The sequence below is a fragment of the Cherax quadricarinatus genome, chromosome 54, assembly GCF_038502225.1.
Source record: "Cherax quadricarinatus isolate ZL_2023a chromosome 54, ASM3850222v1, whole genome shotgun sequence".
Taxonomy (NCBI): domain Eukaryota; kingdom Metazoa; phylum Arthropoda; class Malacostraca; order Decapoda; family Parastacidae; genus Cherax; species Cherax quadricarinatus.
In genome coordinates this window covers 23,991,950-24,006,761 of record NC_091345.1, presented here as the reverse complement: position 1 = coordinate 24,006,761, position 14,812 = coordinate 23,991,950, and the positions used below count along the sequence as shown (strand labels likewise).

The window sequence follows — 14,812 nt, the reverse complement described above, 5'->3', positions numbered from 1 at the left end:
TCAGTCAACCTACACCAAACACTGCCAGTCAACTCACACACCAACACTGTCAGTCAGCTTCATTACACCAAGACAAATAAATAACTCACACACTCAACACAGTCAACTCACACACTAACACTCAGCCAGTCAACTCACACACCAACACATAAAGCCAACTCACACACCAACACTAAGCCAGTCAACTTTACACACCTACATAGCCAGCCCGCACTAACACTCAAGCTGGGTCAACTTACACACTAACACTACACAACAACTCTACATACTAACACTGCTAGTCAATCCCACACACCAACACAAAGCCAGTCAACCCACACACTACAACACATAGCCACCCCACACACCAACACTGCTGGTCAACTCACACACCAAATACAAAGCCAGTCAACTTCACACAACACAGTCAATCTACACACCAACACTGTCAGTCAACTACACACCAAATACTGCCAGTCAACTTATTAAGCACTAACACTGTCAGTCAATCTCACACACCAACACTGCTTAGCCAATCCCACACACCAACACTGTCAGTCAACTTCCACAATTACTCAAGGTCAACTCCACACACTAACACTGGCCAGTCAACTTCACACTAACACTGCCTGGCCAACTCACACACTAACACTGGCCAGTCAACTCACACACACTAACACTGCCAGTCAACTCACACACTAACACTGTCAGTCAACTTCACACACACTACCACTGTCAGTCAAATCACACAACACTGCTGTCAATCTCACAGTACCAACACTGTCAGTCAATCTCACACACTAACACTGGTTGGGCCACAACTCACACACCAACACTGTCAGTCAACTCCACACACTAACACTGGCCAGTAAACCCACACACCAAATACTGGCCAGTCAACCTGGCCACTAACACTGTCAGTCAACCCACACACCAACACTGGCCAGTCAATCCCACACACACTCACCACTGTCAGTCAACCCCGCGCCCAACATTCTGTCAGTCAACTCGCCACACTACAACATCAACAGTCAATCCCACACACCAACACTGTCGTCAACTCACTCAATGTTGTTGCGCAGAATTTGATTTTTTTGCAAATTTGATTAAATCGAAAATGCAAAATATGGTTGTGAGTCTTTAAACTGTGTGTGTGTGTGTGTGTGTGTTTTTGGGGGTGTGTGTGTGGGGGCCCAAATTCGTGGTTGCGGGGGTTGATTCTGGCTTTTTTTCTCGCCTCGTCGCTGGTCCTCCGGGTTTGCATTCTCTCACTGCCCCGACTTTATCTTACCCTCTTCTTATGGTTATGTACGGATCCTGCCTCCCTCCACCCACTCTGGGGGTTTTTCCCTTTTTCTGAAACTCTGTGACCGAAAAAAATGCCCTAACACCCCTGTGACTCATCTGAGTCTTCAATTTCCATTTGACCTTTGTTGCTGCCCCATCTGGAACATCTTGCCCTTATCCACCTTACCCGTATTTTATATCTTTTATCGTATCCCCTATTCCTTCTGCCCCCCAGTGTCGTAAAGGTCGATTCCCCCCAACCTCTCCTCTTAGGCCCCTTCTTTACCCCAGGACTAATCTTTTTGAAAACCTTTGCACTTTCTCTAATATCTTGACTTGCTTAAGGTGGGGGTTTCCCCTACTTGCTGCCTTCCCCAACTTTGGGTTACAGACACGGTGTGATTTTTCCTGGGAATTCCTCTCTCAGATCCCCGAAACTCTATTCTTGGGTTTTTTTAGGCCCCCCTTGTGCAGCAGTTATTTGGGTTTTTGGCCCCAGATGTCCGGTATTATATTCACTCCAAGATTCTTTTCCTTGAGTGAGGTTTGCGGTCTTTGGCCCCCTAGGCCTAGACTGTACTCTGTCTGCAATCTTCTTTGACTTTCTCCAGTCTTCATGACTTTGCACTTGGTGGGGTTAAACTCCTGGAACAAATTGTTGGACCAGGCTTGCAACCTGTTCAGATCCCTTTGCAGTCCTGCCTGATCCTCATTCACTTGAATTCTTCGCATTAACTTCACATCGTCTCCCAAACGAGACTCTTGGGGAGCCCTTTTCTTCCATCGTGTCTTTCATCCCAGAAACAGCACTGGCCCCGGTTTGCCCCCTGGGGAACCCCGCTCCCCGGGGCGCCCACCCCTGACCCCCAAGGAACATAAGAACAGAAGGAACACAAAACCCTACTGGTGGGGGCAGGCCCGTCTCCTACCCAAGCCAATCCCCCAACCTAGTCGGGTCGGGTCCTTGACAAGGGGGGAACCCACGGCAACCGACCTGGTGGCACAACCTATCGGGCCCAAACTCCCCCACCCCCCACTCATGTTTTTTATAAAACCTTTTTTTAAGCTACACAAGGGTTCTGGCCTTTTCCTACTTGGGGGGGTTTGTTCCACTCATCACAACTCTTTCCCAAACCAGTCCTTTCCCTATATCCTTCCGGGAATCTAATTTTCCAACTTAAAACCATTGCTGCGAGTCCTGTCTGGGCCCTAGATATTTTAAACCCTTTTACACCCCCATTTTTTCCCTGTCTTCCATTTATACCTCAATCTTTTCCCCCCTAATTCTACGTTTTTCCCTAGAGTGCATTTTTCCGGGGCCCCTTAGTCTATCCTCATGGGGAAAGGGTTTTCTGATCTGGGATCAACTTTGTCATCCCCCTTTGTACTTTTCCCAGGGTTTATCCATTCTTTGGTGCCCAAAAACTGTGCAGCATAATCTAAATGAGGCCTAACCAAGGATGTATAGAGTTGAAAGAACAACCTGGGGACTCCTATTATTTATGCTTCTTGATATAAAGCCAGGGATTCAAATTGCTTTTTGCGAACACTTATGCACTGTTGTTTTGGGTTTTTCAGATTACTGCAAACCCCAAACCCCTAAATTTTTTTCCTAATCCGTAATTTTTTAAGATCTACATTATTTAGTTTATATGTGGCATGGTTATTTCCTGCCCAACTTTTTAGAATTTTGCTTTGTCTTAAAAAACTGCATCTGCCACTTCTCCGACCACTGCACCCAGCCCTTTCAAATTTTCCCTGGGTGCTCAAAATTCCCCGTCAGAAAAAGGGAATTCGAGGGCCCCTTTTTTTGGGTGTCATCCAAACTTGCCGATGTCGCTCTTTTTCCCTCTTTTATGTCTTTTTGTAGTTTGTGAAAAACCGGGCCCCCAAACCTTTTTTGGCCCTGTGGAAACACCGCTCGTGACCTTCCCCACTCTGATTTCTCCCCTTTCCCCCAAACTCTCTGCCCTTTTTCACCCATGCCCCCTACCCAAAAAAAAAATTTTCTCCCCCTTTTTCCATGTGTTAATTTTCCCCCAATAGTCTCTGATGTTGGGACCCTTCAAAGCCTTACTAAATCCTTATCACAATATCATATTCATTCCCCATGATCTCCCCCCTCAAATACCTTGGAAAAAAAAGTTAAAAAAATTCGAAAGGCAGAACCCCCCTTTTGTAAAACCATGCTGAGTTTTTTGATTAATTTATGCTTTTCAAGGTGGCTACGAACTGCCTCCAATTTTGTTTCCCCAAAAATTTTTCCCCACTATGGGGGTTAGGCTTATTGGTCTATATTTTAAAGGCCAAAGGGTCACCTTTTTTGAAAATGGGTTTCCCCTTTTTGCCTTTCCCCCACTTATCTGGCCCTCCAGTTTGAGTGATATGTTAAAAAGATTGGGAAAGGGTGTGCTGGCTCCCTCTTTACTTCCCTTTTAAGAACCCTTCCCCAACAGTTCTTTCAGGGCCGGGGGATTTTTGGGTTTTAATTTATCTATTTGCCTAAGGACCATGTCCCATGCCCCTAATCGTCCCTTTTTATTATCGCCCTTTCAATAATTTATCATTCGGAATTTCCCTTTGGTATCCTCCTTTTAAAACTGAAGGAAGAAAGGTTTTAAAAATTCCCAATTTCCTTATCATTAGTGAGCTGCCCAAAGGGGAACTTTTGGTGGGCCTATCCCCCCTGATTTTACTTTTTTCCTGATGGAACCCTTTTTTGGGTTATCTTGATTCTCTTCAATTTTCCTCATAATCTTTTTTTGCTTTTCTAATTCCCTTTTTTTTCCTCTTTAACTGAATATATCGTTTCCCTAAAATTTCCCCTCTCCTCTTTTTTTTGCCTTTTGGGCCTCTTTTTTGACCAATCAGATTTTTAATCTTTTTCATCCCTTTAGGATCATTTTGTTTGATCTGATTTCCTATTTGGAACATAATTTGGTTTAGCAGCTGGGGAAAATGCCCCGGGAAAAAATCAAACGGCAAAAACCCTCACCACCCCACCTGACCCCTTGTCAGGTCATTTGATTCAGCCCCCAAGTAATTTTTTCCATTAAATCAATAAAACGAAAGTCAGGGACGGCGATTACCATTAATTTAAAATTTCCCTGATATTTAAAACTGAGTGATTTGGGTCACTTTCCCCAAACTTCATTAACCTCCCAAAATTTTAATTAGTGTTTCCCTTGGCAAGGGAAACCCAAATCAAAGGTTATTTCCCCCAATTGGCTCTGTCTGAAAATGTTTTTAAAAAAAAATCCTGGATGTTCAAAAAAAGTCACCTGACTCAAAATTTTCCCGTCAAATTGCTCCCGTCAATCTGTTTGTTGAAATCTCCCCCTTAGCACAACATTTTCTATGTAGATGCCTTCCCCAAATTTTTCCACCCAAATTTACTGCACTCCCCCATCAAAATTTGGGGCCTTAAATCCCCACCCCAAAAATTTGTTTTCTCCGGGCCCCCGAAACTGTAACCCAAAAAGATTAAAATGGCTGGCCCCTTTTAATTTAATATCTTTCTCCCCAACAATTTAATTGTCTCGCATCCCTCCTTTTTCCCCTACCTTTCCTGTTGACCCTGTCAGTGTGGGAAAAATTTATGGTTTGTATGTGACATTCCCGAGGCATTTTCTATCTTTCAGATTGAGCCCTTTTCTGTTATGAATAATATCTATGTTTCCTGCCTTTTCAATTAATCTTAGCTCATCTATCTTTTTTTCTTCCCCCTGCTATTGGGATAGTTTAAATTAAAGGGGCTAGTCCCCTTTCTGCCCTCTCTTTTTCCCCCTTTTTCTGCTGGCCTATTATTTCTTTTTTATAACCTTTCTGAATGCCTTTTATCATTTACCTTTTCCCAAACCCCAAATGTGGCAACCCGTTTTTCCCCACACCCTTCCTCCATCTTCCATCAGTTTTTAAAAACATGGCATTTCCCTTGGGGCCCTTTTCAATCAGGGCTGCAAATTTCCCAAAGCCCAAAAGATGTCCCCATCCCCTTTCATACATATCATGTTTGCCATAAAGTTTTCTTGTTAATGGAAAAGGGTTGCAGGTTCCTTAGTATCTGTCTGCCAGCCCAAATTTCCAATTTTTGGCCCTTTTTCCTCTCCCCCTTTTGGGGAAGATGCTCCCAAGTTGGGATCCTCTTTGGACCAATGAAATTTAGCTGACCTGTACTTATCCTTTGGGTCTTCTCTCCTACCCTTCCAATATCATTTCCACCAGCACTGGGACAGATAATTTGGGGTTTTCCCGTCCTGACAGATTTATCCCCTGTTGGCAATGTCCCCAACACCAGCTCCAGGGGGCCCTCTTCTTTTTCTTATTCCCTTTACAAAAAACACCGGGCCATATATCTTTTCCTGAAATCACCAACCCAAAATGCGCTTACCTCCCCCTTAGGGGGCGGGAATACCCCCCTTTCCTTCACTGGGCCCCAAAAACATTCATCCTGAAGGGAACCCGAAGCGATTTCCTACCTTCAGTCTTCACTCTTAACTTTCCTTTCTCCGGTGCGCCTTCCCTTCCCGTAACCACTCGCCACTTGGCAGGTGCTGGACTGCCCCCCTGTGGGAGCCCTTGCTACCCCCCCCCACTACAGCCTCCTCACGGCCGAGACAGACTGCACCTCGGAAACCTCATTCCCCACAACTCCAGCCACCTCCCCCTCTCCCAGACCCATTGGGTGGACCCCAAACCCCCCCTAATCTCCTCCCGGAGAAAAAGACCTCCCCCCTTCAACCTCCAACCTCAATTTTTAAAAACACTGCCCAAACCCAAAAATTTTGAACAATCCCCCCTAAAACCCCAAAGCAACTGGGGGCTGTTTTACCTCCCTGACGACGACCAGGAACTGAAAGACTGACCCACTGACAACTGACGGCGACCACCAACAACTGACGACTGAACGGTTTCTCTGACGACCACCCGGGCAACTGGCGACGACCACTGACAACTCCCGACGACCCGACCCGACAGCTGACGACCATACCGGGCAACTGGACACCTCGCCATTTCCATGGCTCTTGTTGCCACCCTATCCCAAATATTCTCTCATCCATTTCAGTCCTTTTCCCGTTATACCTGCCTTTTTCCCGCTTTTACCCAATCTTTTTTGGGGTGTTTGGGAAACCCTTTTTACATTCCAAAAAAACGGGCTAAACCCCCCACTCTCCCGTCTTTGCAGGGGAGAGGAAATGAAAAAAACCATCCCCAAATCATACTGTTTTCGTGTATAATCCCCATTCCTTTCGGTTTCTCCCCCACTCCCTTTTCCCTGTGTTTCCATTTCCCCGCTTCCTGGAGTCTTGAGTAAACTTCATCTGATATTAGACTTGTGTAAGTTTCTGTGAGTGCTATTAAATCTAGGTTCCTCTCATTCAACCTTCCTTTACTTCTTTCGATATTTTTCCTACATATTCTACGTGTGTGTGTGCACCCTTACCCACCTGCAGGGAGGAAGCTACATATTCTCTCTCTCTCTCTCTCTCTCTCTCTCTCTCTCTCTCTCTCTCTCTCTCTCTCTCTCTCTCTCTTTCTCTCTCTCTCTCTCTCTCTCACTCTCTCTCTCCCTCTCTCTCTCTCCCTCTCTCTCTCTCTCTCACTCTCTATCTCTCTCTCTCTCTCTCTCTCTCTCCTCTCTCTCTCTCTCTCTCTCTCTCTCTCTCTCTCTCTCTCTCTCTTAGGTCACAGATGAGACGGGATGGGGGGCAGAGAGTCCAAGGAAGTGGTGCATACTCAAGGTGTGAGTGTACATGTGCCTCGTTCACACTCACCTCTCACTCATAAATCCTCTGATTTTTTTCATTTTCCGTCGTTAAAGTCTATCAATTACTGGGAGCGCTTGAGGTTTCTAAACCTGTTTTCCCTGGAACGCAGGCGGGAGAGATACATGATTATATACACCTGGAAAATCCTAGAGGGACTAGTACCGAACTTGCACACGAAAATCACTCACTACGAAAGCAAAAGACTTGGCAGACGATGCACCATCCCCCCAATGAAAAGCAGGGGTGTCACTAGCACGTTAAGAGACCATACAATAAGTGTCAGGGGCCCGAGACTGTTCAACTGCCTCCCAGCACACATAAGGGGGATTACCAACAGACCCCTGGCAGTCTTCAAGCTGGCACTGGACAAGCACCTAAAGTCAGTTCCTGATCAGCCGGGCTGTGGCTCGTACGTTGGTTTGCGTGCAGCCAGCAGCAACAGCCTGGTTGATCAGGCGCTGATCCACCAGGAGGCCTGGTCACAGACCGGGCCGCGGGGGCGTTGACCCCCGAAACTCTCTCCAGGTAAACTCCAGGTATCTACTACACGAGGTTATGAAGGCTGATTGGTTGGTTGATGGTGTTTAAAGTCTGTCTACTACACGAGGGTCATTAAGGCTGGGTTGGTTAATGGGGTTTAAAATCTATCTACTACACGAGGTCATTAAGACTGCAGGTCACCTGTAGACCACCAGTCAAGAATACTTTTATACCTAAACCAGTGATTAATGTGAACTACCAACCAGTGTATATACACAGAGAGATATACACCTCACAGTATATATACACTGAGAGATATATACCTCTCAGTACGTGTATATTTCTAGTGGTTTTGGCGTGTTTCAGCTGCCATTATAGTGACGAAGGTTAAGAGAGGAAGAGTTTGTGCCGGAAGTAGTCTCCCCCAGGTGATAGTAACTACCCCAGGGTACCTGGCACCCCAGCTGGCACTGTGTACCACAGATGGAACTGGGTACCACAGGCTTTGGCTGTAATACCCGGAGTACCTGGGTAGCCAAGCTTCTCTGACCACCAGTGAGAAGTTCAGAACTTCCGTGTTACACTACCACCACCACCACAATCTCCCACTAACCACAATCTCCCACTAACCACAATCTCCCACTAACCACAATCACCCACTAACCACAATCTCCCGCTAACCACAATCACCCACTAACCACAATCTCCCACTAACCACAATCACCCACTAACCACAATCTCCCACTAACCACAATCTGCCTCTAACCACAATCACCAACTAACCACAATCACCCACTAACCACAATCACCCACTAACGACAGTCACCCACTAACCACAATCTGCCTCTAACCACAATCACCCACTAACCACAGTCACCCACTAACCACAATCTCCCACTAACGACAGTCACTTACTAACCACAATCTGCCTCTAACCACAGTCACCCACTACCACAATCTCCCACTAACGACAGTCACTCACTAACCACAATCTGCCTCTAACCACACTCACCCACTAACCACAATATCCCACTAACCACAATCTCCCACTAATCACAATCTGCCTCTAACCACAATCTCCCACTAACGACAGCCATCCACTAACCATAATCACCCACTAACCACAATCTCCCACTAACGACAGTCACCCACTAACCACCACTACAGACGCACCACTGGTGGAGGTGAGGCTGGGCAGGTCGCTGGATCCACTTCGTATTAAGGAAGGAGACGATGTGTACTTCGAGTGCTCGGTGCAGGCCAAGCCATCCAGCGTACAGGTCGCCTGGAAACACAACGTGAGTACTCTTACTCGAGTGCAGGTTAAGCTTACACTAGTGCAGGTTAAGCTTACTCTAGTACAGGTTAAGCTTACTCTAGTGTTACATCAACGGTATACAACATCAATATGTTGATAATAAAACGTGTACTGGTGAGTGTGTTGCACCAGGCGTGTGTGTGTACTGGTGAGTGTGTTTCACCAGGCGTGTGTGTGCACTGGTGTGTTTCACCAGGCGTGTGTGTGTACTGGTGAGTGTGTTTCACCAGGCGTGTGTGTGTACTGGTGAGTGCGTTGTACCAGGCGTGTGTGTGTGTACTGGTGAGTGTGTTGCACCAGGCGTGTGTGTGTGTGTACTGGTGTGTTGCATCAGGCGTGTGTGTGTGTGTACTTGTGTGTTGCACCAGGCGTGTGTGTGTGTACTGGTGTGTTGCACCAGGCGTGTGTCTGTGTGTGTACTGGTGAGTGTGTTGCACCAGGCGTGTGTGTGTGTGTGTGTGTACTGGTGAGTGTGTTGCACCAGGCGTGTGTGTGTGTGTGTACTGGTGTGTTGCACCAGGCGTGTGTGTGTGTGTACTGGTGAGTGTGTTGCACCAGGCGTGTGTGTCTGTACTGGTGAGTGTGTTGCACCAGGCGTGTGTGTGTGTGTGTACTGGTGAGTGTGTTGCACCAGGCGTGTGTGTGTGTGTGTACTGGTGAGTGTGTTGCACCAGGCGTGTGTGTGTGTGTGTGTACTGGTGAGTGTGTTGCACCAGGCGTGTGTGTGTGTGTGTGTACTGGTGAGTGTGTTGCACCAGGCGTGTGTGTGTGTGTGTACTGGTGAGTGTGTTGCACCAGGCGTGTGTGTGTGTGTGTACTGGTGAGTGTGTTGCACCAGGCGTGTGTGTGTGTGTGTACTGGTGAATGTGTTGCACCAGGCGTGTGTGTGTGTGTGTACTGGTGAGTGTGTTGCACCAGGCATGTGTGTGGGTGTGTACTGGTGTGTTGCACCAGGCGTGTGTGTGTGTGTGTACTGGTGAGTGTGTTGCACCAGGCGTGTGTGTGTGTGCACTGGTGTGTTGCACCAGGCGTGTGTGTGTGTGTACTGGTGAGTGTGTTGCACCAGGCGTGTGTGTGTGTGTACTGGTGTGTTGCACCAGGCGTGTGTGTGTGTGCGTACTGGTGTGTTGCACCAGGCGTGTGTGTGTGTGTGTGTACTGGTGAGTGTGTTGCACCAGGCGTGTGTGTGTGTGTACTGGTGTGTTGCACCAGGCGTGTGTGTGTGTGTACTGGTGAATGTGTTGCACCAGGCGTGTGTGTGTGTGTACTGGTGTGTTGCACCAGGCGTGTGTGTGTGTGTGTACTGGTGTGTTGCACCAGGCGTGTGTGTGTGTGTGTACTGGTGAGTGTGTTGCACCAGGCGTGTGTGTATGTGTGTACTGGTGTGTTGCACCAGGCGTGTGTGTGTGTGTGTACTGGTGAGTGTGTTGCACCAGGCGTGTGTGTGTGTGTACTGGTGAGTGTGTTGCACCAGGCGTGTGTGTGTGTGTGTGTACTGGTGTGTTGCACCAGGCGTGTGTGTGTGTGTACTGGTGAGTGTGTTGCACCAGGCGTGTGTGTGTGTGTATACTGGTGTGTTGCACCAGGCGTGTGTGTGTGTGTGTGTACTGGTGAGTGTGTTGCACCAGGCGTGTGTGTGTGTACTGGTGTGTTGCACCAGGCGTGTGTGTGTGTGTACTGGTGAGTGTGTTGCACCAGGCGTGTGTGTGTGTGTACTGGTGTGTTGCACCAGGCGTGTGTGTGTGTGTGTACTGGTGTGTTGCACCAGGCGTGTGTGTGTGTGTGTACTGGTGAGTGTGTTGCACCAGGCGTGTGTGTATGTGTGTACTGGTGTGTTGCACCAGGCGTGTGTGTGTGTGTGTACTGGTGAGTGTGTTGCACCAGGCGTGTGTGTGTGTGTACTGGTGAGTGTGTTGCACCAGGCGTGTATGTGTGTGTGTGTACTGGTGTGTTGCACCAGGCGTGTGTGTGTGTGTACTGGTGAGTGTGTTGCACCAGGCGTGTGTGTGTGTGTGTACTGGTGTGTTGCACCAGGCGTGTGTGTGTGTACTGGTGAGTGTGTTGCACCAGGCGTGTGTGTGTGTACTGGTGAGTGTGTTGCACCAGGCGTGTGTGTGTGTGTACTGGTGTGTTGCACCAGGCGTGTGTGTGTGTGTACTGGTGAGTGTGTTGCACCAGGTGTGTGTGTGTGTGTACTGGTGAGTGTGTTGCACCAGGCGTGTGTGTGTGTGTACTGGTGAGTGTGTTGCACCAGGCGTGTGTGTGTGTGTGTACTGGTGTGTTGCACCAGGCGTGTGTGTGTGTGTACTGGTGAGTGTGTTGCTCCAGGCGTGTGTGTGTGTGTGTACTGGTGTGTTGCACCAGGCGTGTGTGTGTGTGTACTGGTGAGAGTGTTGCACCAGGCGTGTGTGTGTGTGTACTGGTGAGTGTGTTGCACCAGGCGTGTGTGTGTGTGTGTACTGGTGTGTTGCACCAGGCGTGTGTGTGTGTGTACTGGTGAGTGTGTTGCACCAGGCGTGTGTGTGTGTGTACTGGTGAATGTGTTGCACCAGGCGTGTGTGTGTGTGTACTGGTGAGTGTGTTGCACCAGGCGTGTGTGTGTGTGTGTACTGGTGTGTTGCACCAGGCGTGTGTGTGTGTGTACTGGTGAGTGTGTTGCACCAGGCGTGTGTGTGTGTGTACTGGTGAGTGTGTTGCACCAGGCGTGTGTGTGTGTGTACTGGTGTGTTGCACCAAGCGTGTGTGTGTGTGTACTGGTGAGTGTGTTGCACCAGGCGTGTGTGTGTGTGTACTGGTGTGTTGCACCAGGCGTGTGTGTGTGTGTACTGGTGAGTGTGTTGCACCAGGCGTGTGTGTGTGTACTGGTGAGTGTGTTGCACCAGGCGTGTGTGTGTGTGTACTGGTGAGTGTGTTGCACCAGGCGTGTGTGTGTGTGTACTGGTGAGTGTGTTGCACCAGGCGTGTGTGTGTGTGTACTGGTGAGTGTGTTGCACCAGGCGTGTGTGTGTGTGTACTGGTGAGTGTGTTGCACCAGGCGTGTGTGTGTGTGTGTACTGGTGTGTTGCACCATGCGCGTGTGTGTGTGTACTGGTGTGTTGCACCAGGCGTGTGTGTGTGTGTGTACTGGTGTGTTGCACCAGGCGTGTGTGTGTGTGTACTGGTGAGTGTGTTGCACCAGGCGTGTGTGTGTGTGTACTGGTGAGTGTGTTGCACCAGGCGTGTGTGTGTGTGTGTACTGGTGTGTTGCACCATGCGCGTGTGTGTGTGTACTGGTGTGTTGCACCAGGCGTGTGTGTGTGTGTGTACTGGTGTGTTGCACCAGGCGTGTGTGTGTGTGTACTGGTGTGTTGCACCAAGCGTGTGTGTGTGTGTACTGGTGAGTGTGTTGCACCAGGCGTGTGTGTGTGTGTACTGGTGAGTGTGTTGCACCAGGCGTGTGTGTGTGTGTACTGGTGAGTGTGTTGCACCAGGCGTGTGTGTGTGTGTACTGGTGAGTGTGTTGCACCAGGCGTGTGTGTGTGTGTACTGGTGAGTGTGTTGCACCAGGCGTGTGTGTGTGTGTACTGGTGAGTGTGTTGCACCAGGCGTGTGTGTGTGTGTACTGGTGAGTGTGTTGCACCAGGCGTGTGTGTGTGTGTACTGGTGAGTGTGTTGCATCGTTGAAGATCAAGACACATGTGCAACAGTTGGGTATGTTTATTGTTGAAACGTTTCGACTACTCAGTAGACTTCTTCAGTCAGATACAGAAGCATCAATGGTAGTGAAATAAAGATGATGTAATCAGTCCATCAACCTTGGAGAAAAAGTATTTGAGGTGGTCAGTCCCTCAGCCTGGAGAAAAGTTCAGCTTCATGGTCTGGAACAATATGGTTCCAGACCATGAATAAACCCAACTTTTGCACAGGGATCTTGATCTTCAACTTGTAGGCATTTTATACCATTTCCAACATGTTGCATGGTTGCAGGGAGTGGAGCTGGTTGCTGGAGCTGGTGTGTTCCTCTCCAACATGTCACTGGTGGTGCAGAGAGTCACCAGGGCTCACGGTGGTGACTATACCTGTGAAGCAACAAATATCAAAGCTACCTCCTCCTCGCCTCCACTACACCTTGATGTTAAGTGTAAGTACCTAGCTTCAACCTGCCTTATAAATTGCTTCAACCTGGCTTGTACCTGACTTGTATCGGACTTGTACCTGGCTTGTACTGGCCTGTAGATGGTTTGGACCTGGCTTTTACCAGGCTTGTACCAGGCTTCTACCTGGCTTGTACCTGGTCTGTACATGGCTTTGACCTGACTTATACAGGGCTTGTAATTTGTTTGTACCTGGGTTGTACCAGGCTTGTACCTGACTTGTACCTGTCTTATACTACGCATGTACTTTGCTTGTACATGGCCTGTACACGGCTTAGACCTGGTTTGTACCGCGCTTGTAACTGGCTTGTACCTGGCTTGTACCTGACGTGTACCTATCTTGTACCAGGTATGTAACTTGCTTGTACCAGGCTTGTACATGACTTGGGCCTGCCTTGGACCGGGCTTGTATCTGACTTGGACCTGGCTTGAGGTAATAAAGGAAGCCGGGTGTGGCTCTAGCGTGCCATACACTGCCTGTTATAACCTGTGCAACATACATAGTATTTTAGCCTGAGTTCTTGAATGTGACAGTTAGCAGTCATTATTACTACTGATGAGTGACAGTTAGTAGTCATTATTACTACTGATGAGTGACAGTTAGTAGTCATTATTACTACTAATGAGTGACAGTTAGCAGTCATCATTACTACTGATGAGTGACAGTTAGTAGTCATTATTACTACTGATGAGTGACAGCAGTCATTATTACTACTGATGAGTGACAGTTAGCAGTCATTATTATTACTGATGAGTGACAGTTAGCAGTCATTATTACTAATGAGTGACAGTTAGTAGTCATTATTATTACTGATGAGTGACAGTTAGCAGTCATTATTACTAATGAGTGACAGTTAGTAGTCATTATTATTACTGATGAATGACAGTTAGCAGTCATTATTACTACTGATGAGTGACAGCAGTCATTATTACTACCGATGAGTGACGGTTAGCAGTCACTCATCGGTAGTAATAATGATTTAATTCTCGTCATTAACCACATCATCTGCGAACAGGGACACTTATGTGTGTGTGTGTGTGTGTGTGTGTGTGTGTGTGTGTGTGTGTGTGAGTGTGTGTGTGTGTGTGTGTGTGTGTGTGTGTGTGTGTGCGTGTGTGTGTGTGTGTGTGTGTGTGTGTGTGTGTGTGTGTGTGTGTGTGTGTGTGTGTGTGTGTGTGTGTGTGTGTGTGTGTGTGTGTGTGTGTGTGCGTGTGTGCGTGTGTGTGTGTGTGTGTGTGTGTGTACTAACAGAGGAGGTGTCAGAGTGTGCAAATGTACTAACACAGATGTCAGAGCGTGTGTGTGTGTGTGTGTGTGTGTGTGTGTGTGTGTGTGTGTGTGTGTGTGTGTGTGTGTGTGTGTGTGTGTGTGTGTGTGTGTGTGTGTGTGTGTGTGTGTGTGTGTGTGTGTGTGTGTGTATGTGTGTGTGTGTGCTAACAGAGGTGCTGGTGTTGCAGACGCGCCAGTGTGTTCCAGACAGGAGAGGATGCAACATTCGGTAGCCAAGCTAGAGAACGCAGAGATCTCCTGTAAGGTCCGTGCCAACCCTGCCAACGTTACCTTCAGATGGACTTTCAACAACACTGCTGAGGCCATTGACGTTCCTGAGGGCAGGTGATGTTACTCCCTGGTGTTTTACAATGTGGGATCATCCACAGTGTGCTGCTAGCCTGGTGTGTATTACACTGTGGGATCACCCACAGTGTGCTGCTAGCTTGGTGTGTGTTACACTGTGGGAACACGCACAGTGTGCTGCTAGTCTGGTGTGTGTTACACTGTGGGATCACCCACAGTGTGCTGCTAGCCTGGTGTGTGTTACACTGTGGGAACACGCACAGTGTGCAGC

The 14,812-nt window shown here is 48.2% G+C and overlaps 1 protein-coding gene across 1 annotated transcript in view; it reads left to right on the top strand.

The window, feature by feature from the left end:
* Positions 1 to 14,812, top strand: part of LOC138854317 (uncharacterized) — a 458,800-nt gene that overhangs the window by 419,429 nt on the left and 24,559 nt on the right. The window contains exons 8-10 of the mRNA XM_070096752.1: positions 8,682 to 8,812; positions 12,799 to 12,952; positions 14,424 to 14,580. Of these exons, the coding sequence (XP_069952853.1) occupies positions 8,682 to 8,812; positions 12,799 to 12,952; positions 14,424 to 14,580 (442 nt within the window). The remainder of the gene's footprint in view (positions 1 to 8,681; positions 8,813 to 12,798; positions 12,953 to 14,423; positions 14,581 to 14,812) is intronic.